The 27984-nt window shown below is 44.2% G+C and overlaps 1 protein-coding gene across 1 annotated transcript in view; it reads left to right on the top strand.

The window, feature by feature from the left end:
- LOC139641986 (microtubule-actin cross-linking factor 1, isoforms 1/2/3/4/5-like) overlaps positions 1-27984 on the top strand; it is a 132730-nt gene that overhangs the window by 38939 nt on the left and 65807 nt on the right. Inside the window, 28 exon segments of the mRNA XM_071516669.1 lie at positions 28-4679; positions 4858-5013; positions 5247-5462; positions 5745-5918; positions 6524-6820; positions 7812-7961; positions 8482-8715; positions 8913-9095; positions 9583-9756; positions 10069-10236; positions 10598-10789; positions 11012-11185; positions 11501-11624; positions 12075-12274; positions 13062-13379; positions 14063-14229; positions 15811-15967; positions 16400-16511; positions 17632-17694; positions 18290-18528; positions 19008-19137; positions 20399-20598; positions 21409-21636; positions 22374-22650; positions 23328-23926; positions 24268-24456; positions 24792-24998; positions 27214-27531. Coding sequence (XP_071372770.1) covers positions 28-4679; positions 4858-5013; positions 5247-5462; positions 5745-5918; positions 6524-6820; positions 7812-7961; positions 8482-8715; positions 8913-9095; positions 9583-9756; positions 10069-10236; positions 10598-10789; positions 11012-11185; positions 11501-11624; positions 12075-12274; positions 13062-13379; positions 14063-14229; positions 15811-15967; positions 16400-16511; positions 17632-17694; positions 18290-18528; positions 19008-19137; positions 20399-20598; positions 21409-21636; positions 22374-22650; positions 23328-23926; positions 24268-24456; positions 24792-24998; positions 27214-27531 — 10298 coding nt within the window.

Here is a 27984-nt window from a genome sequence, read left to right as displayed (position 1 = left end):
AGATTGAGTCAGCTTTCAGAGCTAAAGATGAGATGGATGAAGGTGAAGATGGAAGAGTAAAAGATGAAAAGAAAGAAATGTCCAGTGTGGAATGTTTTGTGGCTTCAGCTAAAACACTTGGAGAGGAATTCACAAAAGATTCAGATGGAAGTAGGCTGGCAGCTATTGAATCAGAGCCCAGGGAGAGTGGTAGACCGGAGAGTAGCTCACCTCCTAAACATGCTGACAATATACAAACAGTCAACACAGCGACAACAACAACATTCACACTAGATGGAGGAAAACACTCAACAACAACGACTCAAACATTAAGAGATAAAGAACCCATCCCACTGAAAAAAACTGATAAAGATATTGATTCAACACAATCTGAAGATGGGAAAGATATAAAGCATCCCCAGTCAGGAAGTATCAAACAAAAGGCGCCTATCACAGAGACAATCTCAAAGCAAGCTAAACCTCAGGTTGGCGTCCCTGAGTCAGCAGCAGAGAATAAAGAGGAGGATGCTGAGCTGGCGAGGTTAGTCATAGAGCTCAAACAGGGAGGTTTGATGACAGAAGAAGGGGAGAGGCTGCTCCCAGATGAGGCAGTAGCCCAGGGTGTCCTTCCTGGCCACACTGCAGTCAAACTAATGGCTCAGGCTGGTCTTTTTGGTGGTTTCCTAGATGTCTCTAGTGGTGAATCACTTAGTATGGAAGATGTATTGCAGGAGGGTCTGCTAGATGAAGATCTGATGTGGAGTGTACTGAAGTCAGATAAAACCCTAGCGGGAGTTGTGGATGTTGAGAAAGGGCAGATCCGTGGGTTGAGGGAGGCAGCTCAGGAAGGGTTGATTGACTGCAACACAGCTGCTCGTCTTCTAGAGGCTCAGGTGGCCTCTGGGGGGATTGTTGACCTACGCAGGGATAAGAAAGTCTCTGTTACTCTAGCAGCGAACCTGGGGCTCATAGAGGAGGATCAAAGAGAAGCATTGGTTTCACTAGAGAAGGCATACAAAAGAAAGGGCACAGATCCAGCAACAGCTCTCACTAAAGCCACATTACAGCTACAAATGGAAGGAGTTATTGACCCCCAATCTAAGTCTCCTGTTCCTCTGGAGCAAGCAATTCAGAAGGGGTTAATTAGGCCAGACGAGGCTTATCAGGCATTGTCAAGGCAGGTGGCTGAGGGTGGTATAATACATCATGCTTCAGGAATGAGGCTGTCAGTTTCTGATGCTATAGAGAGAGGCCTAGTGGATCGTTCCATTGCTCGTGGGTTGGAGGAACTGGAGTGGGTCTACCAAGGGAAAGTCAGCCCCTCATCACACCCAGAAGCTACCATTTTCCAGGCATCAACAGGAGCCATTTTGGACCCTGAGTCCAGATCTAGACTAACATTGACAGAGGCAGTTTCTAAGGGTCTTCTAGATGAGAACATTGCCAATGAAGCCATGACTTCTCCTAGTGTAACACAAGGAGTGCTTGACCCCCAAACTGCTCACATTGTGCCTTACTCAGACCTTGTAAGCCAGGGTAAGATAGACATTGAGACAGGAAAACGCTTCTTGGAGGTGAACCCATTCAGAGGTGTCCAGGATGAGCAAACAAAACACAGATTGACCCTTCCCCAGGCAGTTGCCTCCAACCAAGTTGACCCAGTTCCTGCATTAAGGCTGCTCCAAAGCCAGGCAGACAGTGGAGGGATCATTGATATCACCAGCGGAGATAGGCTCCCTCTACCTGAAGCCTCTAAAAGAGGCTTAGTTGGGGAAGATATGGTCAGGGTCATAGCCACCAACCAGATTATGAAAGGAGGCTTAGTTGATCCTACCAGTGGTCAACGAGTCTATAGTCTCGAGGATGCGATCACAACAGGGCTGATATCCAGTGACATGGCTTCAGAGATCCAGGAGAATGTGGCTTTTGTGGAGATGGAAGCAGATGAGGGTAGCTCTACACCAGTTGCTTCATCGAATGGTACCTATAGCCCTGCTGTTACATTGTCAGTGTCTAGCCCAGACAGCGCTACGCAAGGGTCAGATGGAAACACTGAGCTGCCTTCAAGATCTGTACTTTCAGAGAAAGAGTCAGAGAAAGGTTTGGTGATCACAGAGGTTGTTGGGAAGACACTGACAGAGCAGTTACTGTTTTATGATGCTACTGCAGAACAGGACAAAGTAGATGTGCCAGTGTCAGTGGGAGAAAAGCCAGTGACTGAACCAGACCAGTCCATAGACCTGTTGTCACAGTTTGCTACCAATGTTGAGAAAAGAATACAACAAGCAATTGGAAAGATGGAACCCCAGAAAGAAGTTAATAAATTAGAGCCTGATGAGATACTGCAAATGGGTGAAAGTGAGGCTGATGATAAACAAAAGGAGAGCATTCTGAGAGATTCTGTGAGAGGCTCTGATGATACATTATCAACAGTAGATTCCATTCAGGCTCATGTCTCTGATATTATGGACAAAGCTTCACAGGCACAGGTCAGAGAAGGGACAGCTGTCATAAAGCCAGGGGAACCTGTGAAGGTTGGCAAAAAGGAGCCTAGACCTATTGATGAGAGCATTTCAGTGGTGCATCGTGTTGTTGATGATGGAACCCTGAAAGATTCTGTAGCAGCAGAGGTCAGCAATGAAAGAGACAACAAAGACAGAATAGAACCATTGAAATTGAGTGAAGAGGAATATAGAAAGAGTGATGGAGCATCAGAAAGAGATGAAAGCGTGGAGAAGGGTAAAGGAGTGAGGAATGAGAAACCTGTAAAGACTGAAGGCAAAGATAGCACCGAGGTTGTGCAGTCAGACCAGTTATTGACTTCTCCATCTAAAGAGACAGAAAGCAAGAGCAAGAAAAGGAGGAAGAATAAGAAGAAAGGAAAAAGTAAAGAGACAGACAGTGAAGTACAGCCCGTAGAGAAAAGACATCCATTTGAAACTGAGCAAGCCGATGCAGAAATTGAGGGGCAGTCTAAGGGTACTGACTCAGTTGCAGATGCTGTTGCATCACAAGAGAAAGATAAGAAATCACAGACAGAAGGTCAGTCAGCACCTGTAGGTCATTCAGCACCTGTAGGGTTTCCCAATGTTGAAGCAAAGGTTGATGGGAAGATTGAGGCTGAAGATGATTTAGTAAAACAAGATCAGGAGGCAGCCCCAGTCTCTCTAAAATTAACAGAGCATACTATTGAGCCAGAGGAGGATGCAATAAAAACTGAGTTGCCCGAGAATCAAGAAGAGAGTTATAAGAGAGAAGAGAAGAAAAGGGAGGAGCAGAGAGAGGAGGTTGAACAGAAAGAGTTAGAGGATTCTGTCTCTCAGCAACCAGAACAACAGGACAGCAAGGAGGTAAAGAAAAGGAACGAGGGAGAATTGCCTCAGAAATCAAATCTACCAGACGATGAGAAAGCAGCCTTGATACTGAAGGCTAAAGAGAGCATTCTGAAAAAGGTGTTTGAGAAAGGAGTGAGTGAAAAGCAGGCTGCTGAGGAGCTGGAGGCACTACGCAAGGAGGTGGGGAAGAAGGAGAATCAGGGGACAACTGTCAGAGATGTAAAGGCAGAAACTCTTTCAGCTAAAGCTGATGGCATGGAGAGTCATTCTGTTAAGGATGATGGTGGCAAGAGGCCTGATGGTTTACCAAAAGAGAGTGAGGAAGGAATGAGTCCCAATGAGTCCCAAGAGAAGAAGAAACTGAAGCCAAGTATCAAAGAAGATACGAGTGTGGAGGGACTTTCTGTCAAGGAGGTCATAGACATCGGACTATCTGAGGCTCTATCAAGTGAGAAAGAGAAGGGGATTATTGGAAAGGAAGAGGGACAAAAACAGATGGAAACAGCTCCATCAGACCAGCCTAAAGAAACCAAGCAAAGTAAGCGAAATAAGAAAAACAAGAAGTCCAAGATTCCAAGAGTGACAGACAAAGATGAACCTGGCACAGAGAAGTCACTGGCTGCTGAAAAAGCAGATTCTGGGGTGACAACAACAATGACTACAAAAACTACAATGACTAAAGCAGATTTAGATAGCTCAGCATCCAGTGATGAACAGAGGACAGACAGGCAGAGTGACGGTCAGTCTGACAATGATGTCACCAGGACCTCAAGCAGTGATGATAGTGTTAAAGGAGCTGAGGCCAGCCAACAAAGACCATCCTATTCTAGTCAGTCAGAGGAACCCAACACTCTCATCAAGGAACAGATACAAGTGGCAGGGGTTACGTCTATGGGGAAGGAAGTTCAGAGAGAATCCCGGCTTCATATTAGTGATGATAAATACATAGGAGTTCACACACCTGAGGAATCCTTACATTCAGAAACCAGACGGGCTAACGAATCCACTGACTCCTCTCATGAGGCGCTTACCTCCAAACCAGACATCCAACCTAAAGCGCCATCTGTGGCTCCTGGCACACAACCAGATAAAACCACTGGGAAAGGTAAAAAGAAGAAAAAGCACCAACCACCTCAGGTTGAAAGTACCAGTGTTCCTGAATCCAAATCTTTAAAAGATGAACAGCAGCATCAGGAGTCTCCAGAATCAGCATCTTCACTGTCAGAGGATGTTCAAACAGAATCTGAATCACCTGAGATCCCCGAGTCTGATACAGCCACTGAGAGCTGGGGAGAGGAGGAGGATGACAGCGAGATCGGAGAAATTGTCACAAGGAAAGAGAGGAGCACAGCTATGATTGGCAAGGTAAGCAGAACTTACAGATTTGGGGAGGATTCATTTTTTCAGTGGGTTTTCATAGAGATTTGTGAAAAGAAATATCACTCTGTTCATATAAGTTAATATTTTTACAACTATCCGTGTTATTATGGATATGTTTTTTCTGCATGTTTTTACCTTTTTTTCTATTTTCCCATTCCTTCAGTCATCATTGATGCGGCAGGAATGCTTGGAACACGACCAGCGAATCGTAGCCCTTGTCTCGATGGTGAGGCATATCGAGGTCCGCCTCAAACAGCAGCAACAGCAGTCTATTGGCCGCAGCCTCATCGCATTGGATGACATCATCAGACAGACAGAGGTAAAGGAATGTGCATACTGATTTAGCTGATATACCCATTGCTATCGTAATCTCATGATAGCTCTCATGGCTGTTATAATTTTTTTACTCTTTGTTGGACTATGATGTTATTGGTATTTCACTGGTTTGCAGTTTGAATAGTGCATTTTGTAACTACTTTGAGACAAGGATAAAGCTGATTTAACGATTAGTGTGTTACCAAATTGTACTAAGAAAACTAATCCTTTTGTTAGGCTCTGGACCTTGAACTGCGCGACCTAGAACCTGAAATCAACAAGGAAGTGGAGGCTGCTGAGCAACTGCTCAAGCCCCACCCCAAAGATGTCCCTCCTCAGCTCCTATTGGCCCTGGAGAAGGATGGACGGAGCTTGGCTCGGGGGTACGAGGCTGCCAGAAGCCTCTCTGAGGGTATTCTGCAAGGCCTACAAGACCACAGAGACTCATACAAGGTAAAAGGAGCAGTCTAGAGAAAACCAGAATGGAACAGCAGGATACTGTTAAGTGCTCATTTGTAGCAGAATTGGCTTGGAACCCTTATTCACATGAGGAACATTATCCAAGATTTGTTAGATCAATAATCCTTTTTGGTCACAAGGATTTTCTTATTGCCTCAGTGTAGATGTTTGAACCAGTGCGTCAGACAAGACTATGATGCCCGACATTAATATTTTTTGCCTGAAGTACAGGATCATCACCTGTTTTCAATCCTTCTCTTTTCCTCTCTCTCTCAGGAGGCAGTAACAGCTGAACAGAAATCTCTTGGAGGACAAGTGGAGAGCCTGCTCTCTTGGTTGAGGGAGACAGAGGCCCAGATGGATGGAGGGATGACAGGGATGGAAAAAATGGAGAAAATAGAGGGTGACAACAGCCATGATCAGCTCATACAGCAGCTGCATCTTTGCAAGGTAAGGTGCCATAACTGTGAAGGAGAGTGTCTTAGTAGTGCTACTTATTCAAGGACGCGCAACATTGTGGTTTTACATACTGAAAAAAAACATTTTGTCAGGCTTTAATGCAAGATCAGTTCCATAGCCCTTCAACACTAGTCCTTAGTACTAATTAAACAAGGAACACGCAACATCATGCCTCTGCATATGGGAAAAAATAAATGCACTTCCTCATGAATTAAAATTTAAAAATTAGCATAACTTTCAATAGCTTTGAGGGAATAGCCCTCAGCAGTGTTAATTATATAAGGAGCCCACAGTGTCATGGCTTTATATACTGCAAAAATATAAAAGGCACATTCTCATGCATAGAAAATTCCTAATGCACTGTCAACTCTTTCATTAAATCTGATAATACTAACATATGCTGTTTTATAGACACTTTTTAACAAAGTGCCTTGCAGCACCATGAGTTAATACATTTCTGGTGTTGGTGCCTCAGTGGGAACTAAACTCCCAAACTTGGCAGTGTTGGTCCCTTTTCTCTACCCTTTTAACTCTACAGGACTAGCACTTTCCTCTGCTCACCTCCGTCTGTCCTTTCGGTTTCTCTTACGTTTTAGGAGCTCCAGTCCTCCCTGACGGCTCGCTCTAATGAGGTCAACAACGTGGCCTTTGACATCCAGGTGTTCATCTCGGAGCGGGCTCAGGACCTGGCCCCTGAGCAGAGCAGGCACCTTCTGGGGCAGCTCCAGCAGCTCCAGAGGGCCTTCCACCGAGCCTCCGGCCAAGCCCAGGCCTGGGCCGATGCTCTCTCTGCCCAGAGAGAGAGGGAGGAGGAGCGGCAGCGCAGGGAGAGGGTGAAAGAAGAGGAGGAGATGGAGAGAGAGAGACAGAGGCAGAGTGCAAGGGAGAGAGAGGTTTGGACAAAGACAATTGAGTCGGATTGGTTTTTAATGCTGTGCTGTTACTCACCAATACACTGTCAACATAATCATATATCCTGTAGAATAAACTTTATTCACTAGCTAAGTTTGTCATGCTGTAACTATTGTCATGCCCTCTTACAGTCTGATCTCTTTGCATTGTTTTGCACCCACACCCATGTAAAATCATATCAAACTCATCTAGGACTCACAAGGGGAAACAATTGTAAAAGCCTGATGTAAACAAGCTAACCTCCACCACAGTTTTCACTTCTAGTACCATACTATACCCTCAAACCTATTCTCACAAAACCATCATTACATCCATTGATAGCAAACCACTGCTGCTCTTGTCGCAAAAGCTTTGCCACTTGACACTTGACATTATCATCACTACTACTACTTCACAGGCGTTCATGCCAGCGTGTTTGCTACTCTGCATGTCTCTATAACATGTGTGTGTTATTAACCTGTTTGCCTTGCTCTTCCAGATTGCCACTGAAGGAAATCGCTTGCGTCACGGCGGAAAAGGCTAGAGAGTTGATAGCAGAAAAGCCTTGCTGGCTACAATGCTTAATCCTTTTTTTCCTCGCATCTCACCTGAATACAGGGGAGAAAGGGGAAAAACAGAAAATGAACAAATATTTGTTTGATTTCTCTTTGTATTGTTTGTTATGGCTTGATCAACATGTTGATGAGGAGAGAGAGTGTGTGTGTGTCTGTACGTCTGCCTGTGTTTCTAAGTGTGAACTCTGGACACAATCTGCTCAAAGCTTGGCAAAGTGTGCGCTACACAAGAAATGGTTTAGGGACAAAATATATGAGGGTTGGTTTTTTGGGAGGAAAGACATGCAAAATGTATTTGTAATGTGGTAGACTGTCCGGGATTCATAAAAGTCAATATCTGTATGTGCTCACATTTTTTTCCTTTGCGGGTCTTCGCTTTTCTCCCCTCCCTCCCTCTCTCCTCCTCCATGTCTCTCAGGTGGTCCAGCAGCAGAAAGCTGAGTGTTCTCAGAAACTAGAAGGCCTGACCATGTGGTTAGCTGGAGCTGCCAGCATGCTGGCCAATCAGAAACCTGGAGCAGAGTCGGGTGATGTGAGCGTCCTGCAACAGAAGCAGAGGGAACTGAAGGTATGGGACTCTCACCCTCCCCCTACCTTACTAGTGGATTCAAAAGGGCTATATTAACTAAAATAATAGATATAAATGTCATAAATTGAATAAATATAAAAATGATATAAGTTGATATGTAATTGGATATAGTAAATGTTGAATTCTAATACCTCTAATACCTGTATTATTTGTGAAGCACTTTGTAACTCTGTTTTGAAAGGTGCTATATAAATAAAGTCTATTATCATTATTATTATTATTATTACCTTACATATACCCACACACAAAAAACACACAAAGTATTCTCTCCAGCATGTTTACATGTGGATTCAGCACATTATTATTGTTATTATAATGTAATTTCAGCATGATTTTAACCCACTGGATTTATATGATTATTTACAAGAGCTACTCTAGCTTGTTCACCTGTATCCTCCCAGTTTTATCTCATTGTCCTGCTTCACACTTCCTCTCTTTATGTCCCTCTCTCATTCTCGCTGCCTCAAACCCCTTTGAAACATCTGTCCTCTCTCTCCAGGAGGTACAGAAGGACCTCCAGACCAAAAGAGAAGGCGTGGCCGAGGCCATCCGCTCTGTGGAGGACTTCCTGGCGGAGCGAGGAGACAGTCTGAGCCCCGATGAGAGGGAGAACCTCCAGGGGGCGCTAACCAAAATGAAGGAGCAGTACAGCACACTGACAGACTCAGCTAACTCGTCGCTGACAGAGCTGGACACGGCCATCAGCACCACAGTACAGCAGAACACACAGAGGGTAAGGAGATTAGAGCAGTTTTACATTTATATTACTCACTTATCATAGAATATTAGAATAGAATAGAATATTGTGTTGTTGATAGAATATCTTGTTGTTCATTTATAGCTTCTCTAACATTCATCCTCTTTTCCCTCTCCTCTCCTCTCCTCTCTCCTCCTCTCCTCCTCTCTACTCTCCCCTATGCTCTCTTCCAGGCGAAGGCAGTGGAGGAGCTGCAGGAGACGCAGGGCCAGATAGACTCTCTGCTGGAGGAGCTGTCCTCCCTTAACCAGCCTGGCAGGAGAGTCGGCTCTGGAGCGGCTCTGGATGTTACTGACACACCGTTCTCCTCCACACAGCCAGAGGGCGCTCTGCTGTCACACACAGACATGATTCAGGTCAGAAACAGGACATCTGTCAGCATTATGAGAAAGTATTTATAAGTTCCTGTTTTTTTTTATCACTTTATGGAAATGTATTTTAGCAGAACAATGAATACTCCTCATCAGTTATCCCCCAAAAGGTTATAATTAATAATTTCCCCTGTGAGGATGTATTGACTTACAGTAATTGTAAAGAAACAGGAGTTTTGGAAATGTATTTATAGCAGAAACATACAAACTAGCCTTTTATTGGCCAGTCAGTTTCATCCACAGCTGGCGTGATGGATATTCCTCCCTGATTTCCCTATTCTTGGGGAAAGAAACACTGAATCCTTGCAATTTTTATTATTTTTTTTTTTTTTGCCATGATAGTGGTAAAATTTAAAGGTTTTGAATACTGGCATGTCCATTCAGTCATGAGTTTCCTATTTTCTGGCATAGCACATTTTGACTTGAACATCTTACAACATTAACGTCTTTTGACCTTTGACCTCTCTCCCAGGCGGAGCTGCAGCAGCTCCAGTCCCAGCAGTCCCAGCTGCTCCAGGTCACCCAGTCGACCCGCTCCCTCCTGGACCAACCCGACTCCGCTGTTCCTCCCGAGGAGAAGCAGCGTCTCCGGGCCGCTCTGGACCAGCTGCAGGCCCAGCACCAGGACCGGCTGCAGAGCTGCCAGGTACTCAGTACTGTCACTACTAATGTTAAGTCTACAGTATGGACTCCTGACCTGCTTTATGTGCCTTGTACCCTCACCACTTCAGTTGTTGTGGCAACAGCAACTTAATGGGGGTGTGGGTGATGATACCTGATATTCATCCTGAATAGAAAGAAAGTGAGTGTGGCTATCGAGTAATAATGGGCAAGTTAGAAGGCTGGATGTAGGCAAGATGGCTTTAAATGTTGAGTGATGGAGATAAAGGTACCCACTCTGCACCCTCACCTATTCCCTGTAAAATGGTTAACTGACTGCTACTGCTACTTCTTCTAGGACCGTCTGAGGAAGTCTGAGGCTCTGAGGGACGAACTGACCAAGTTCCTGCAGGAACATGGAATCCTGGGAACCTGGTTGGAGAAGAGTGAGCAGGAGCTCCGTTCCCTGGGGGAAGGAGAAACCGATGCAAAAGGCCTGAAAGGCAGGCTGGAGGAGCACAAAAAGGTGCACAAAAAACACTTGTTGTCCATGATATCATGAAAATTTCTTTATACGCTATTTAAGGTAAAGGATTAGGAAACATCACTCAATGTGTTTGGTTCCAGCCAGAGTAAAAACTCAATGTTTTTTTAACCTTAATTTACCAAGGGAAAATTGGCTCAGTTTGCATGCTGTTGCATGCGGCATCATCCTGCTTTACACTCACACAGTAACCACAGTCTTCTACTGCTGGCCACTGAGCAGCTGCACTGGAGCAGTTATTAATTAAATTAATATTTTTTTTCTACAAATTTTATCATCACAGACACATACATATGCACACATCTGCTCCAAACTGATCTGTAAGCTGTACTTCTTCCCCCAGCTTGCTGAGGATGTGATCTGCCACAAGGCGGACCTGCGCTTCGTCTCCATCTCGGGTCAGAAGGTTCTGGACTCGGTGCAGGGAGCTCTGGAGCAGGTCGCTGGTTCAGACCCGGCTCTGGACGGCATCAAGCAGCTGGTGACTGACAAGCTGCAGGACGCCAACCACAGATATACAACCCTACACACCAAGGTCAGGGTTGCTGGAATGCTATCTGAAAATGAGTATAAATTGTGATTAATGAAACTGGATGATCAGTTTAGCATGATTAATATGCTGAAATTGTGCAGGCTTTTTAGTTGAAAAGAGGTTAAGGATTTAGTGTTCTGGTAGAATTTATTTTTGAAATAAGTAATTCTTATTTTAAAAATGTAAATGAGTGAACTGAATTATATCCTCTCTCTCTCTGTGCAGTCGTCAGAGCTGGGCGGCCGTCTGTCTGGCCTGGTGGAGAGATACCAGCAGTACCAGGACGAGGCCGTGTCGCTCCACTCCTGGCTCAGCACTCAGGAACAGAACCAGAGCATAGCCAAGCCCAGCGGGGACACAGACCCCCAGACCCTGCAGAACACACTGAGACAAGTACAGGTGAGGGACACACGTCAAAATGAACATACACACTACACTCAGAACATACTATGTCAAGTACAAGTGAGGGAGACATCAGAAAAAGAGGACACACACACACACACACACTCAAAATATGGAAAAATGTTGTTAGTGATCCGGCCTTGTTGGCAGTCATCGTTCCCAGCCCTTACATCATGTTGAGTATAGACCAAAAACCGCAAATCCAGTCAAGAAAAACTCTGGAAAAAGTATGGACTTATAGGAATCTTGTCTCTGTTTTTAAATCCTTGTAAGCTATTGAAGTGACTTCTTTTGTGTTTTCTCTGTCCTCAGCTGCTGCAGGACGAGCTGGCAGAGCGCACAGTGCAGCTGGAGAAGGTGAAGAGAGCTGGCAGAGATCTGGTCAGCACAGAGGAATCTCCTTCCCTCAAAGCTGTCGACATCCTCTGTACCGCAGGTAACTAATGCTATAACTCTGTCCCCTTAGTCTTTCCCACAGGCCGCTACTTCTGTGTGGAGACTGTTGTGTTTTCTGGTAATTTCTTGTCTTTTAGCTATCTCCGTTTCCTATCTGTTGTTGTCGAGACTTTACATGTATCAAAACAAGCACTCTGACAACATATATACATTCAATTCACATTTTCTGCATTTAGCTAATGTTCTTACATTATATTACATAGATAGAAGAAATAGAAGAATAGAAGAATAATAACAAATAGAAGAATAAGCTGAATAAGCTGAGTGCCAACATTACGAGCAACCAATAGTAAGGAGGTTAGACAAAAGATCTAACGAATCTTCCTGTGGCCCTAGACTGATCATGTATGATAGAGAGGTGCAGGGTAATGAGAGAAGAGGGAGTGAGAAAAGGTAATGTTTTTTTATTTTGTCCCCTCCTTCCTTTCAGACGGCCTGGAGAAGAGGTTCGGCTCCCTCTCTGCGTCTGTGTCGGAACGGGCCGAGCAGCTGCAGACGGCCGTGGCCCAGTCAGTCAGCGTCCAGGAGGGCCTGAAGGCTCTGCTGGCCTGGCTGGACGAGCTGGTCCTGAACCCCGGACCGGTCCAGCCCACCGCACAGGCTGTACAGGACGCACTGACTCAGAACCAGGTGGGAGTACAGGCAGAGAAAGAACATACAATAATGCAAAATAACTGTTTAAGGAAAAGGAAACCTGGTGCCTTGTTTGTTGCTCAAGATTTCCCAAAATACAGATGATTGCATCTTCTAAAATGTTGTGTTGAAGTCTAAGTTCTTCATATACCTTATAACTTTAGTCATATTACATAATGAGTTAGTTTCACTCTCAAACACAACTGGCAATAGCAGAAGGTAAATGATGTGGATCTCTGCATTACAGCAATTCCTTTGTATGCACATTACCCTTTTCATCAGCTCAGTGTATAAAATGGTCTTTTAATGAATAAATGAAACTTGTACTGCAGCAAAGTTTTGTTTACCTGCACATAATGAGCCGTAACCTAAAAAGTCATTTGATGTTCAGTAATGAACAATAACAGCAATAATGTACAAGAGCATAAAAACATCATCAACAGTCCATAAAGGCCGCAATCATGTGGAAAGTAAATTATAAAGGAAATGTTTTTCACCACTTGAATTGTCTTTCATTTATTTCAAAGAAACATGGCCTGCACTTAAAAAAATATATTCAGGCATCATGTACAGATTTTCCTATTTTTAGTTCTTCTATCTATCAATGCAGAATATTTAGAAAGACATAATGCTTTCCTCAGTGTGCAGGACAATTTCCCATCCTTGATTGTCATATTCCATGGGTTCTATGCATCAAAATATTGTTTTTCGAAGTGTGTGATTTTTTCAGTAGTGAGTCTCCATTTCTTTCAACCCGCTTCTCCTCCTCCTCTTTTTCCCCCAGAAACTTCGTCAGGAGCTGCTCTCCAGGCAGGGCAGCGTGGAAGCGACGCGGGACTCTGTTTCCAAACTCCTCCAGAGCTCGGACGCCTCCACGGCCTCCGGACTCCAGGGGGCACTCGGCGATCTGACCCGGCGCTACGCGGCGGCCCAGGCCAGCCAGGCTGAGAGGGAAGCCGAGCTGAAAGGCCTGCTGCCCAGGCTGGAGAGCTACGAGCGGCTGGGGACCGACCTGCAGGTCTTCACCCAGAGCAGACTGAGAGCTCTGAGCCCGGTGGGACAGCCGGACCGCAGCGTGGAGGACTACAGGCAGACCATCGAGGTGACGAGAAGGGTCGAACTTAGAGAAACAGCTTTTTAAAGAGTCTTAAAATGTCTTTGAGTGAATTCAAGGCCTTAAACCATCTTAAATGCAACTATAGCCCTCAAGTCTTCAATGTATTTTCTTGAAAATGTGTTTTATCTGTGCACTGTTTTTCTACTGAGTTATCAATATACAGACCGATTTACCATACAGACAGATTTATCAAAAGTTAATTCAAATTTGATCAATTTCCAAAGAGATTTTCGTGGTTCTGTAGTGTTCAAATGGGTAGATGTTGCTTTAAAACTGCACTAGGCAACTTTCCACATTGGCAGCCTCAACTGCAGCGAGAGGTAACGGTTAGTATTTTTTGACCTCAATACCCAGAAATCTTGTATTGTGGCATCAGCGTCAGTTAACTCACTCACTGCTGGTTAAGAGCAAGTTTTGTATTTTGCGCTTCATTTTTGATGTGTCATTTCCTGTGGCCAGAGAACTTTTCCCACCAAATAGGGTAAATCTACAGGGTCTCAGTTAGTGGGGTGATTGGATTCTTTTCTCTGTTGCAGTCCCACTTAATGATTTAGGCTAATAAGACGGGTGTATTTTTACATAAAAAATCTTCCAGATGTGATTAGGATTCATTTCCAGAGAGATAACAGATCACAGATGATGAGAAAGCTGTATGTGTCTTTTCCCAGGAGGTCCGGTCGGAGCTGGAGCAGGAAGCTGGCCAGCTGAAGTCCTTCTGCGACCTGGGCACCGAGCTCAGCCAATCAAAAGCTTTCGGCAACACTCAAAGCCTATTGGATAATGTCAAAGGGGTTTCTGATGAGTTCACCCAACTGGAGGCCAACATCAATGAAAGGTAATGTTAACAGATACCAATAAGGAAGTGCCTTTCCCAAACTCAAGGGAACCATGCACCAATCATTTTATTGGTTACTGTCCAGGAATTCCAGGTGAAAATTAGCAAAAAATTTGCTGAGGGAGTTGATACAATTTTTCTTTTGTGCCTGTTAAATAACCCAAAAAATTAATGCAAATTTAACCCCTGGTTATATATAAAAATGTTTTTATACTTATCTTGGAAACATTGCATCAGATAAAAAGCAGTTAGGAAGCTGTGAATCCTTCACTTGTATTTGTATTAGGAGCCAATCTTTTCAGTCTTTTCACACTTACACCATACCGATTAACCTCCAAAGGACATTTGATTGGATATACCTATCCCTAAAACAAACACTGTGATTGGTTGTACGAAACTGACCGTGTCACTGACTATTCCTAATTTCTTTTCTAAAATTGTGATGTTCGTGTAACACCTGTTGCCATGCCGACCCTTTTTGACACAGTACCTGTGGGCAGCCACACTTGCAGCCTGTCAGTGGGGAACTTGGAATTTATAAATACTATCAGTCTGGTTCAGATTTATCGGATTATACATGAGTTTGATAAGACAGTCACATGAGAGCAGCCAATAAACGCTGCCATATGGATGCATTTTGATGCCTGATAAGATAGGAATACATACCGATTGTGATTTATGAGTAAATCATGAATGTATATAATCTGGATTTTTTGCTGAGTGTCACCTTCTGACATAATGTATGACTCAATGTATGACAATGATAGTGGAATATACATGTAGCAGAGATTACTTCTTAACAATTGTACCGTGTTGCATGATCTTTGACTACAATTTGTGAATAGAGCGTGTGTGTGTGTGTGTGTGTGTGTGTGTGTGTGTGTGTGTGTGTGTGTGTGTGTGTGTGTGTGTGTGTGTGGTGTCTGTGTGTGAGCTGATGCGAGCGGGCGTGGATGCTAATATAAGCATCATGGCCATGGCTCATTGTCCGCCCTATAAAAGGCCCTCTCAGATAACTCCCAGCCTCAAATCCCTAAGGGGAAAAATAGCAGCATGATAATGATACTGTTCCATGCCAGACGACTTCTCAGAGCTGTTTTGTCTGTGGGCAGCCAGCGCTTTTCGAACCGTAGCTCCAGGCAGATCAGGCACAAAGAGGGAGGTCAAGGCTGTGTTATTGCTGTCCCAGAGCCAATGGGGACCTCGAACGCTCCCCAACAATAGTGCTTTGTTTGTATTTTTTTTTTTTTGAGAATCTGTAGCATGAAGGCAGCACAAGACAGACCATATTATCACTTTATACTGACACAGTGAAAATAAATAGAAACCCGTATTCACATTCCCATTCCTTCTTCTGCTCCCCTCCATTCCCCTCCCTGCCTTGTTGTACTCCTCCCTCCTCCTCTTTCTACCTTTCGCTCCCTAACGCCTCCTTCTCCCCGTCCCTCCCCCTCGTCCCTCCTCCTCATCTTCTCCTTCCCTCCTTCCTACCCTCGATCACTGCTCTTCAACCGCCCCCTCTCCCTCTCCTTCCCCCTCTGTCCTCCCCTCCATCTCCTTCCTCCACTGTCCTCTCTGCAGGTTTGCTGCCATCCAGGCCTGTGAGCAGCAGCTGGCTCAGTTCCGCGGGCTCTCTGGCTCCCTCCTCAGGTGGCTTCAGGCAGCGCAAGACCAGCTGCCCTCCAAAGAGGCCAATCTCAACACCGAGAGCCTGCAGAGGAGAGTCCAGCAGCTCAAGGTGTGTGTGTGTGTGTGTGTGTGTGTGTGTGTGTGAGAGCATGCATGTCCTAGATATACCAATGCTTTCAAGATTTAACATTACAACTATGTGGATGTTGGACTTTCCAGTCTATAGTGTAGCTAAATTAAAAAAAGGGAATGAAAACTAAGGTGGCAAGGTGGCCTAGTGGTTCGGGTGACCGTCCCGTTACAGAAAGGTCCCACTTTCATTTTTCCCATTTGTCCCATTTTTCCTGTTAAAATGTCATTGAGCAAGACATTGTAAACATCTCTGATTAAAGAGTCAGCAAAATGCCTAAAATGTTTTTGTTTTTTTAAAAGGTGTAAACAAAAGGGAAAATGTGTGAGGAGCTTGCTATATGAACCCAATGACTATACAGTATGAAGTAGCAATGACTCAGTAAACTATATAAAATATTTCTGCCTGCAGGACTTGTTGAATGACTGGGAGTCGCAGGGATCCAGGGTTCAGGAGCTGAACAAGACGGGCTCAGAGCTCGAGTCGCTCATCATCAACATCACCGCCCCCCAGACCAAGACTGGTAAGACAAAACAATACTCTCACAAGCTTTAGTTTACCATGCATTATTTATTTTCCCCATATAAAATGATAAAACACAGACAGAACCTTTTTTACAGACGATGGAGGTGAGATTTTAAAAAAATCCCCAAAGGGCTTATAAATAATTTCACCTGAATAGACACAAAGAAACAGAAAATAAATCATGAACACAACTGAATAACAGTAACTGCGTGAAAGGGAAACACAACAGGGAAGAAACCGGTTTAAGTAACCAAACTAACTAGTAAACAAACTACATTAATGACGAGGGAAAATAAATAATTGAAATGAATAAATAAATGAAATGAATGTGTACAGATTAGAAGGTTGAGTCACAATTTGTGGTCGTAAACAACTCATGTCATGGTAATCTGCTTTGCTACAGCTAAAATGGGACTGAAGATTAAGTTAAGATTGTGAGTCAGAATTTAAATTATGTCACGGAAATTAGCATGTGCAACAAATTTCAGTCTATCACCTGCATATTTTGAAATACATATTGGAGCCTCTCATTCTTAGAGACCTGCATGGTCCTATATTACTGTATACAAATAGTTAAATTTCACTTCTCATGGGTCCTTGTTTGTGAAAGGCAGAGGGAAATATAATTAATTGAGAGGCAACAGTGAAATTTCAAGGTAAAAGAGAAAGCATCACATTGGTTGTTAGGACTGCATTGGAGAGCAAAGTAATGGATTATTTTTCAACAAGCGACGGTTCACCAGCCGTGATAAACGTTTTCGATTTTTTTTCTATTACACAGAGGGCCGAAATATTTTTGTTGCTTCTTGTTACACCCATTCAGTTTATGTGGTATGGGAAGCCTATGGGATGCCATGTCTTTGTCCCCTGCTGCTGTCTGTTTCCATGGCTTCTGTCCAATGAGCTCAGTGTGCGGTGAAATATTTGTCAGAAAGTTTGCAAGTTTTTGTGAGGATGTTGAGAACTTGTGTCATCGCTTCACACATGTTTACATTTTTGAACATGTCGGAACATCAGTGGTCGTATTTGTGTGTGTGTGTGTGTGTGTGTGTAAGCACGCATAAGTGTGTTGTTGTAGTGCTGCCGTCTCAGTCAGGTGTATGTCTTTGTTCTCCCAGGTGCTCTTCAAATCAATGGCTCGTCCAGTCCCAGCAGTGTCAATGGCATTCACACCTGTAAAGGTGAGCTCTCTCTCTCTCTCCCTCCCTCTCTCTCCCTCCATCTCTCTCTCTCTCTGTTACCTAATACCGCCTCGTCTGATTAAATCCTCTTGTCTCATTATCTTCTTCATCTACTCCAAGGTGAAGAAGAAAATGACGATATCTGAGATAAACCCCTTAACATCAGTTACCTGACCTGCACCAGCTGTATTGCTGTGTATAGTGTTTCCCCTTAATCATCACACCTAGAGATTACAGCATTGTTCTCTGTATTACTGTTTACTGTCCCATGTATCTGTCAGCTTTTTGTCTGTGCAAAATGTTTGTCGGTGCCAATTTTGTACATTTTTAAAAATATTATCAGTGGCAACTGCAAGATCTACAGGACTAGGACTGTCCTTCTCTAGTCCACTCTGATCTAATCAACTTTAATCTGCTCTACTCTGCAACACAACTAAACAACTCTATTTTTTATCATCAGACCATACTAGCTTATCCTACTCCTGTCTGCTCTACTGATTTTCTTTATTCTATTCTTCTCTATGCTATTCAGCTCTTCTGTTTTCTACTCCCCTCTAAGCAGTTTTCTCCTTTTCTGTCTCCCTGCCCCCTGCAGACCTGACGGAGCTGCAGGTAGCGGTGTCCGATGTGAACGGGCGGTACGAGGCGCTGGGCTCGGAGCTGAAGGAGCGTCACGGCCGCCAGCAGGCCTCGCTGGAGCTGAGGCAGAAGGCCAGGCGGGGCACCGAGGAGCTCAGCAGCTGGCTGAGAGACAGGGAGCACAGCCTGGAACTGGGACAGACCGCCTCGCCCTCCAAACCCGAGCTGGTGCGCGCCCAGGCCCAGGAGAACAAGGTGAGGACCGGGTTCATTTAACCCCCGTTCTGTAACGGGACGGTCACCCGAACCACTAGGCCACCCTGCCACCTTAGTTTTCATTCCCTTTTTTTAATTTAGGCGGGGGTGGAGAGAGTGGAAAGTTCTGTAACCTCATTCCCAGGTGATTGCATGTGAACACTGAACGCCACAAACCACCTGCTGGGCGTTGTGTGCATACAAGCCTAGGCCCTTTCTCAAAGCCGAAATTTTCAGCTACACCAATTTTCGGCTATGAAAATTGCAGTGGAAAGTGGATAATGCTAATACATTGATGTAGCTATTTGTTATGTATCAATATCTGTGCTAAGTGCAAACAAACATTAGAAATCTCACATTTGCCTTATTTTTTGTTTGAAAAGCATTTTGAATTTGCTGCCTTCCAAGTAATACATCAGTCGAGTAACGTTTTCGGCTCTTAACTGCTGCGCTTCCTCTCCTTCCCCCGTCTTGTTCAGGCCCTGCTGTCGGAGCTGGCTGAGCATTCTGGGAAGGTGGAGGAGCTGAAGAGCACCTTGAGGAAGCTGATCGCTGATAACCCGGACTCTCCCGAGGCGGACACCTGGAGACAGCAGCTACAAGAGATAGGTGTGTGGGACAGATGAAAACACGCTTGTAGATCTATTATCCGGTGATGGGACCGCCATTTTAAAGAGACTGATAGATGAGAGGCCTGTATCTCCTAAAAGCAGACGACTGGAGACAAAAACTAGAGGAGATTTGTGGGTGGAACAGACCAAGATGTTTGTACAGGCATAAAGATACTTAACCTGTGGAATGATAGATGCAATAACATTTTAAAACGTTGTTGGAACATGATTCCATATGGAGGGAGCCATTTTGAAGAAGGTGGTGGCTATATAATGTATCAGAGGCTGAGGCAGTAACACAAAGAGTCAGCCGTTTAATGGAAGCAGATCCCTGAGGACAGTCATTGAGTTTATGTTACCCGATTTCTGCCAGGCTTTTCTATGAATATGAGATAATGTTTATGTGTAGAGGTAGATATTACTGGAAATCAATCAAATCAAGTACAAAATAGTTAATGAACTTTAAATGAGCTCAAAGATGGGAAAAGGTAAAGAGAAAAGATGAGGCATTTTTGTCTGTGGTGTTTTTTTGAAGACGGTTCAGGAGAAGTGCCTCAGAATTTGTGAGAATATTTTGTAAGAAATGGTGAGAAATTGAGATCAATATTATCCAGGGAGAGAGTGGGAAGTGTTCCTGTCAAGGCCATTTGTTCCCTCTTCCACTTGATATTTTTACCAGGCTCTCCTGTGAGGTAGCTGAGACAGAAATACGTATTTAAGGCGAAATCCAAGCGGGGCGCCTTTATTTCTCATATTTCAGAACGCCTCTCTTCAAACCCATGTGGGTTCAATGCACACACACACACACACACACACACACGCACGCACACAAGCACTGCTGGATGCCCACAACATGAGTCAGAGAGGGAGACGGAGAGAGAAGAGAGGAGGAGAGGTAGGAGGAGGGGACAGGGGAAGAAGAATCAAGAAAGAGAGTCACATCACCTCATTTGATGCCATTCTAATCTTTAACTACCCATTTCTACACTGTAGTAAGATTTTTGTTAAAAACTATTGATCACCCAAGGAGGAAACTGGGACAGAAACCTCACACATAAAATACAGAACAATGATGATAGAATACATTTAAATACCATTGCATATTCCTATGAATATTTAAAGTAAAATTTCCCCCGCTCCTTTACCTGCTCCATACAGCAAAATGATCTATTTTGTCATCTATTTTTCTCTGTTTTTTCATTTTGCATATGGTAGTTTCAGTGTTTTCTCAATCCTGTCTTGATTGGTTGTTGCCCCAGACTCCCGCTGGCAGAAGGCCAATCAGACGGCAGCCCAGAGGCAGACTGAGCTGGAGACATGTGCCGATAGGCTGGGCAGCTTCGCCTCAGCAGCCAATCAGCTGGGCCCGTGGCTGAGGGAGAAGGAGCTGATGATGAGCGTGCTGGGACCGCTGAGTATCGACCCCAACATGCTCAACACGCAGAAACAACAAGCCCAGGTAGGAGGCAGCAACTTTAGACACAGACACACAGAGTGACACAGACACATCTGCCAGCAGGCAAACACACACAAATACACACACTCACACACACTGTGGTAATCAATACAGAAAATCACGCCAGCCTGAGCAGAAATACATCAAAGAAAACCACTAAGTAATCAAAAGAACTTGCATCTGTTGATGGTTACAGGATTAACACTGAATGAACAATAGAAAGTCCTGTTCTTTCAATGAAATACACTGACTGAACACTCTGATCCCTTATTGATTTCACCTCTTGAATCCACTTCAGTCATGAAGGAGAGATATAGATGGAGAGAAGACATTTTAAAAGGATTTTTAAGCCTTGAGGCAATGGAGACATGGATGGTGTAAAAAGAAATGCAACTTTTTAGGACAATATACCTTGTACAAGACTTTGTACACTTAGTGTAGATTAATGACCTGTCACCCCCTTTCTGAAACACAGACATAAAGACACACACACACTGCAAAGACAAACAACTGCTATGACAACCTGAGCAAGAATATAAAGGAAACACAGAGGAAATTGAAACTGAGAGTAACCACAGAGTAATCAGAAGAAAAGTCATTGATAGTTATTAAAAATTAAAAAAGTTATTAAAAAAGATTTTTCAGGATTGTCTTCAATCTCTCATCTTCTTTAGACACACAACTCCTGTTCATTTCTAATGGGAGATTGCATTTTCCATGCCTTGAGCCCGATCTATCTTCGTTCCAGATCACATCACTGAGTTTATGTAAATGACCTCTCACCTCTTCCCTCTCCTCTCTTCTCCCTTCCAGTTCATGCTGCGCGAGTTCGAGACCCGGCGGCCCCAGTACGACCAGCTGACCCAGTCCGCAGAGGGCATCCTCTCCCCGGCCGGCGACTCGCCCCAGGACCCCAAGGACCTGGCGGAGGTGCGAGCCGAGCTGGGCTCCATCTCCCAGCAGTGGGAGGACCTGACGTCCCGACTGACCCAGAGGACAGAGCACATCGACCAGGCGCAAGGAACCAGCGAACGCTACCAGGTAAGAGCTGGCTGACTCCAGGTCAGAACTATATTAACACTATATAGCTATATATAGTTAGATATATAGTTAATATTACTGCTTGTACAGCTTGTCATAGTAATGATTTTTAGAATGTATGCTGTGCTGCTCGAATGCATATAGCCATTGAATATTGAATGTTGATGGATATATGAAAAAGAGTAATATGTACAGTGTAGTGTAATTTCTTGTATTGTCCCTTTACACTGTAAAAAAAGCACAGGACTTTTTAAAGTTGCATAATGCTTTACAGAGTCAATAAAGTGCATTACAGACTCATTTAAAGAGAAAACAAAAGCTAGCAGAAATTTCATCAAAACAGCTGAATACAAATATAAGATAAGGATAGGAGAGGGAGAGGGAGAGGAGGAGAGCCCTCTAGGTCCAAGAACATAAAAAAGAAGATGCATAGCTTGTAAAATCACACATATAACATAAAACCTGTGGAATAAAACATGATACTGATTTGGCTATGTATGAACAGAGAAATTCTGTTAGCTGTCAATGCCTCTCTGCACCAGTGTCACCATGTCAAATCCCTGTAGAGATTTTGATTCTGATACAGAGTGAGTTCTCTGTTGTAAAAGGCACGGGCAGTAGCTGTGATACGATGACATGGGATGTTATTTATCTTGCAGTATTTTTAGTCTACATCGTATCCATGACAGCAGCGGTTTCTAACCTTCTGCCCTCCCTCCACTCGTCCTCTCCTCCAGGCCTTGTTGCGAGAGCTCTCCTCCAGTGTGTCCGCTCTGGGCGAGAGGCTGGACGGCCAGGCCTCGCTGAGCGCCCAGCCCGAGGCCCTGAAACGCCGCCTGCAGGAGACCGGGGAGATCCGCTCGGAGCTGGAGACGCGGCGCACGGAGCTGGCGGAGGCTGAGAGGCTGTGCGGGGAGCTGAGCGCCATCGTGGCCGAGCCGTACCTGAAGGAAGAGCTGAGCAAACGACTGGAGAGTGTGAGCGGGCCGCTGAAGAGTCTGGAGGAGCGGGCAGGTGGGTGGAGTTTATATTGTACCTCTGTCATTTAACGGGTCAGTCAGTACGTCCCCTGCATGTTTCTCAGTTCAGTTTGGAGACACCCAGTCAACACTTGAAACATTTGGCATTCTATTATGCTAATCGACATAGTGTTAAAATATTATTGGATGTTTTCTTTTCTGTGGAAGGCAGAAGCAACAGAGAAAATCTTTTTTTTAAATCTTTTTTTTATTTTTATTTTTATTTCTGTGATCATGTTGGAGACCAAACTAACAGATGATATTCCAACAAGTGACTGCTGAGAATCTCCAGAGAGAATTTGTTTCATTTTTGTTTACAAATGGCACACTTTTTTGCAAAGTACCAATATATTTGTCTTAAATAATCCCTTAAATAAGTCTAGTTGCTAAACTGTTTTGGTTATGTTTGTGCTCGTATTTCCTGTTTTCCTATTCAGGGATAATAGCCCATATTAATGGCTTAATTAGTAGAGTTTTTGATGTAGTCAAACAACTTAATCCTCCTTAAGCTGTAATGGGAATATTGTTTTGATTACATCAAGAACTCTGAAGAAATCCACTAAAATAAATACAACAAAAAAATCCACAAGTTCAATTTATCCTTTTTTGTTTGCAATATGTTTTCAGTGTTTACTGTTTCTAATCCTTGGTGCTCTTTTTGCTCCCCACTAGCTGACGGTCTGTCCCAGCTGCAGGCAGCTCTGTCCTCCACCCAGCAGTTCCAGCAGATGTTTGAGGAGCTGCGCTCCTGGCTGGACAACCAGGCGGACCCCAGAGACTCCTCCACCGACTCCCTGCCCTGCCAGCCGGAGGCCATCCGCTCCCTGCTGGCCCAGACAGAGGAGCTCCAGCGCGGGATAGCCAGTCAGCGAGGTCCCTATGAGCTCATCCAGGCCGAGGGGGCCTCGCTGCTCGCCTCTCTCCCCGCCGGCGGGGACGAACGGTCGGCCTTGCAGTCCCGGCTGGCCACCTTACGCCAGGACTGGGAGGGGCTAAGCCAGAGAATCACAGACCAGCAGAACAGACTCAAGACCACTATGAGCAAAGCAGAAACCTACCAGCAGCACAAAGCCGAGCTGATGCCATGGTTAGCAGAGTGTGAAGAGAAGGATGGAGAGATCCAGCCGTCGCTGGACCCAGCGGCCCTGGACGAAGCCCTGCAGAAGGCCAGAGGGCTGGCCATGGACCTGGAGAGACGACACCCCCTAGTAGAGTCCTTCAATACTGCAGCCGATCAGCTGCTGGAGCAATGCCGCGTCGGGGAGGAAGAGGTATCTAATGATGTCATTTTATCTGTTTCACACATAGTTTTCCACTGTGAAGTGTATTGTACTGCAAATTTTTGATGTTTTGAATTGATTGATTCAAAACGAAATTGATGACGTTTGCTTTATCTGCTCGGTTCCCTTGATATCCTGTATTGCTTAACTATTTAGCTTGGTGAATTATTGTGTTTTAAGCACATTTGGGTTTGTTTCAAAAACAAAAAAAATGAAATTGTCATAGGCAAATGATGTATTGACTGTTGTTGTGTATTGCTGTCTATTTTCAAGTCATATATAAAATAAACAAACTTAACTACACTGCTGTAATGTAAACTAACCTGCTGTAGGTGCGGGATGAGAAGGCCCAGCTGAACCGCAGGGTGGATGGGCTTGGTGAGAAGATCCATAACCGCACCGCCCAGCTGGAGGAGCTGGCCAGCCGCCTGAAGGAGTTTGAGGAGGGGAGACAGGCTGTGGAGAGGAGGCTGGAGGCTGCCAAGCACCAGATAGAAGTCCAGGAGGCTCTAGGGCCGCAGGTAATGAAAATATTTTCAGTTTAATTTGATTGTTCATAAAAAAGGGTTTGTGAAGGTAATTAACATGAAGCTTGCATGCATACATAACACAAAACCATTCAGTCTAATATGAAGATAAAAAAACAAAAAACGTGGACAATTATCTCCTTGCGGCTTAAGTTTTTTCAATATGGTTTGACTAACCACTTAGTTCTTTATTTGATTTATATAAATGGACATGAGAATATAAAAGCAATGTAATGCACAAGTGAAAACTTGACTGTTAATTCAAAAGCATATCTTTTTGGAAGATTCTTTTCATTCTAACACGTGTTTCTTATTGCTCTCCTGTACAGGCGTGCAGCGCTAAGAGCCTGGAGCGTCTGAGGAGTCAGCAGGAGGGCCTGAGGTCCCTGCAGCCTCAGGTGGTCTACCTCAGAGACCTGGCCCAGGGTCTGGTGCAGGACGCACCCCAGACACCGGGGGGCGGCACTGAGGGGGCGCAGAGGCTGCAGCAGCTGGCCCAGGACACAGAGAGAGAGTATGGAGACGTTACTGAGAAGGTGAGGAGCAGGGAACATAAAAATATGTTGCTTTCACATGTTATAAGTCTGGTGAAATTTTATTGTCAATTGTTACAGAGCAACAAAGGACACAAATACAAATTAAAACCAGAGAGAGAATAACCATGTCTCAGTTTTAAGATATGTGTGGTCAAGTGAGTATCCAAGGTGAATATCAATTTACCTGCCAAACATCTGGAACATGCTCCAGACTTGCAAATGTGGTCAAACTATTGGGCAGATAAGATAAATCAAACACGCCTCATGGTTTTTCCAAAATGTGATAGTCTATTGTGAAATTCTAGTTTCATTCCAAAGCACGATATCTCCACTTGGGGGAAAATTTGTACCTCAGATTCATGGCTTAATGTTTCAAAACTGCAAGTCATTACATCTGCAAAAACGCTATCAGACTGTATGTTTTCCTCTCAAGCCAGTAATCATTCTGTTAGAGCATGTAAACATGTTTGTAGCGCTCTGATGAGAAGCAGGGAGAGAAGGGCTTTGAAGTGGCTTGGTGGTAGTTCCTTGTAGGTTAGTGTTAGCATTGTACTTGTCTCTCATAGTTCATGTTGTTGGGTTTCACTGTTCTCCGTGGGGTTCCTCTTTCCTAAGCTGATCAGCGATCTCAAATGAAAGCTAGTGAATGTCCAAAATATACTTGACCCGTATATTCAAGCACTGCAGGACCTTGCACCCTGTTGGTAGCGCTAACTGTGGAATAATAACAGGAGAAAGGAGATGTGGAGAAGTGATGAAAGCAGTGCTAACATTTATGAGTTCATATATCCAGGCCAATTTATGCAGCCTGGAGTGAAGAGATGTTGTACAACCAGGGGAACTATTTATACCAAGGGTCACTGTGTGAGAGGGTGTCAGATCTAGTGTGTGTGTGTGTGTGGGTGCTAAGCAGACAAGTGTCCACGAGTTGAGAGAGAGCAGATCGACTGAAGCTGTCAGAAGAGTTCATGTATTTGAGTTACAGTGCTCATATATGGTCACTGTGCACATTCAGCACTTTCAATCATCGTTTGAAATGTAAACCAGAGCTTTGAGAATCCAACACCAACGTATCCCATCCATACGCCGCTGTCCAGTTTCCAAATATTCCATTTAAGGTTACACCAATCAGTGGAGCTGTCACTGTGTGTCGGCACCACCAGGTCGCACTGTTATTGACTGAGAGACGTTTTATTCCTCTTACTAAAATATTGATATGATGTCATTGTTCCACATTAGAGCGGAGCCAGCAAAAGGGAGTTGCTGTGCTGAGGGAGACGATTCAGCAAGCGTATCAGATTTCATATCAGATTAGCCTCCCCTTAGATAATGCTTCTATTGTATCTTTCTTGTGCCTACACTGACCAAATCTATTTTAAGTAAATTGCTTGTTGTTTTAATGCCTAATTTTCTGTTTTGGTTACACACTGTCTTCATATTCTGTTCCCCAAATTTGAAATCCAAATAACCACATAGGCTCCCCTTTCTTCATAGTTTAATTTGTAGTTTGATTAGATAATCTGTGGTGAAGCACTAAGCTGTTTCATAAAGAATATCACCACCTCTTCTTTATTCATAGTTAATTTCTGGTGTTGTCAGTTATTTTGTTACAAATTGCTATTCTATTCCACAAATGTCCCTAAATGTGAGATGCAGATAATATCCCCAAAGGTGAGATTTATACCACCTGATTTATACCACCATTTCTGATTTGTTTGGATACTTTCTTTTCCTTTTTTTCGGTTGGGTCGGATACCTTCAAACAAAGAGTTATTCTATGCCAAAAATAATGAGCAGCAGGACGGCACAGTGTGTAGAGAGACCATCCTTCAGTTGGAAGGCCCAGGTTAAATTTTGTATTTTTTCATTGTGTTGTACTTCATGATGAAATACAAACTTGATCATATCACATTGTATAAGTGAGTGAGCAAGTTTTAAATCAACACATAGTACCTGATTCTATACACGAAATAACCATGAAAACAGGTAGGGTGACATATTTCAATGAAAGATGTATATTAATTGTTTTTGCTGGTAAAAAGTATTCTTGGCAGGTATTTGTTTCTGTTAACCAGCTTGTGGCCGGCGAGTCAAAAATTTGGATACTGTGATACAAAGCATTATTCTTCTCCCCAAATAGCCTTATATATATGAGATGCTGTTTCTAACACCTGGTCTGCCTCTCTCCCCCTCTCTCTCCCTCCTCCTCCATCAGATCGAGCACTGCTCTTCCTCCCTGGAGTCACGGCTGCAGGGCGTCGGGGAGGTCCAGTCTCACGTGCGGGACGTTTTCTCACGCCTCGCTGACCTGGACGACGAACTGGACTCCCTCAGTCCTGTGGGACGTGACGCAGACTCCCTGGCCTCTCAAGCGGACGCCCTGCGGGGCTTCCTGTCCCGCCTGGCCAGCCTCAGGACGGAGCTGGACGGTCACGGGTCAGACTGCACCACCATGCTGCGCCGCGAAGGCTCCTCCCCCGACCTGCTGGCTCTCAGGAGGGAGACGGAGGCCCTGAGCCGACAGGCCGGCAAGGTGAGTGAGAGGGAAGATGGTGATGGTGCTCGCCATGATTTGTTGGTTGCATTAGGTTTAGTACCACCATTTGCTCTATTTCTATGCAATTTTTCTTTACTGTCTCCTATTATTTTCTGCGGCAACAAACCAATTTTCCTACATGGATCATGAAGGTTTAACTGAATCTCATCTAATCTCATGATGTACAGTATGTATTTTGGGAATTCAGTATTTTGGTTGTATGAATTTTATTCTCATTGATGCATCTAAGATGAGATCTTAATGAGGTTTGGTTGCTGCAGGAGCAATAAATTTGATATGGATAAGGATAAAACAAATAGCACATAGTGAAAATAACACAACAAAAAATTACAAATGTACATTGTTGGTTCTCCACATTATTACATTTACAGTGCAGCTGTGCAAGTGTGCATGAGCTGTTGACATGATCAGATTTACAGATGGAAGAAT

The sequence above is a fragment of the Centroberyx affinis genome, unplaced genomic scaffold (assembly GCF_046629955.1).
Source record: "Centroberyx affinis isolate AG114_WGS23_722 - 3 ecotype Tasmania unplaced genomic scaffold, CSIRO-AGI_Caff_v1 ptg000422l_1, whole genome shotgun sequence".
NCBI lineage: Eukaryota > Metazoa > Chordata > Actinopteri > Beryciformes > Berycidae > Centroberyx > Centroberyx affinis.
This window is presented reverse-complemented; position numbering and strand designations above follow the sequence as displayed.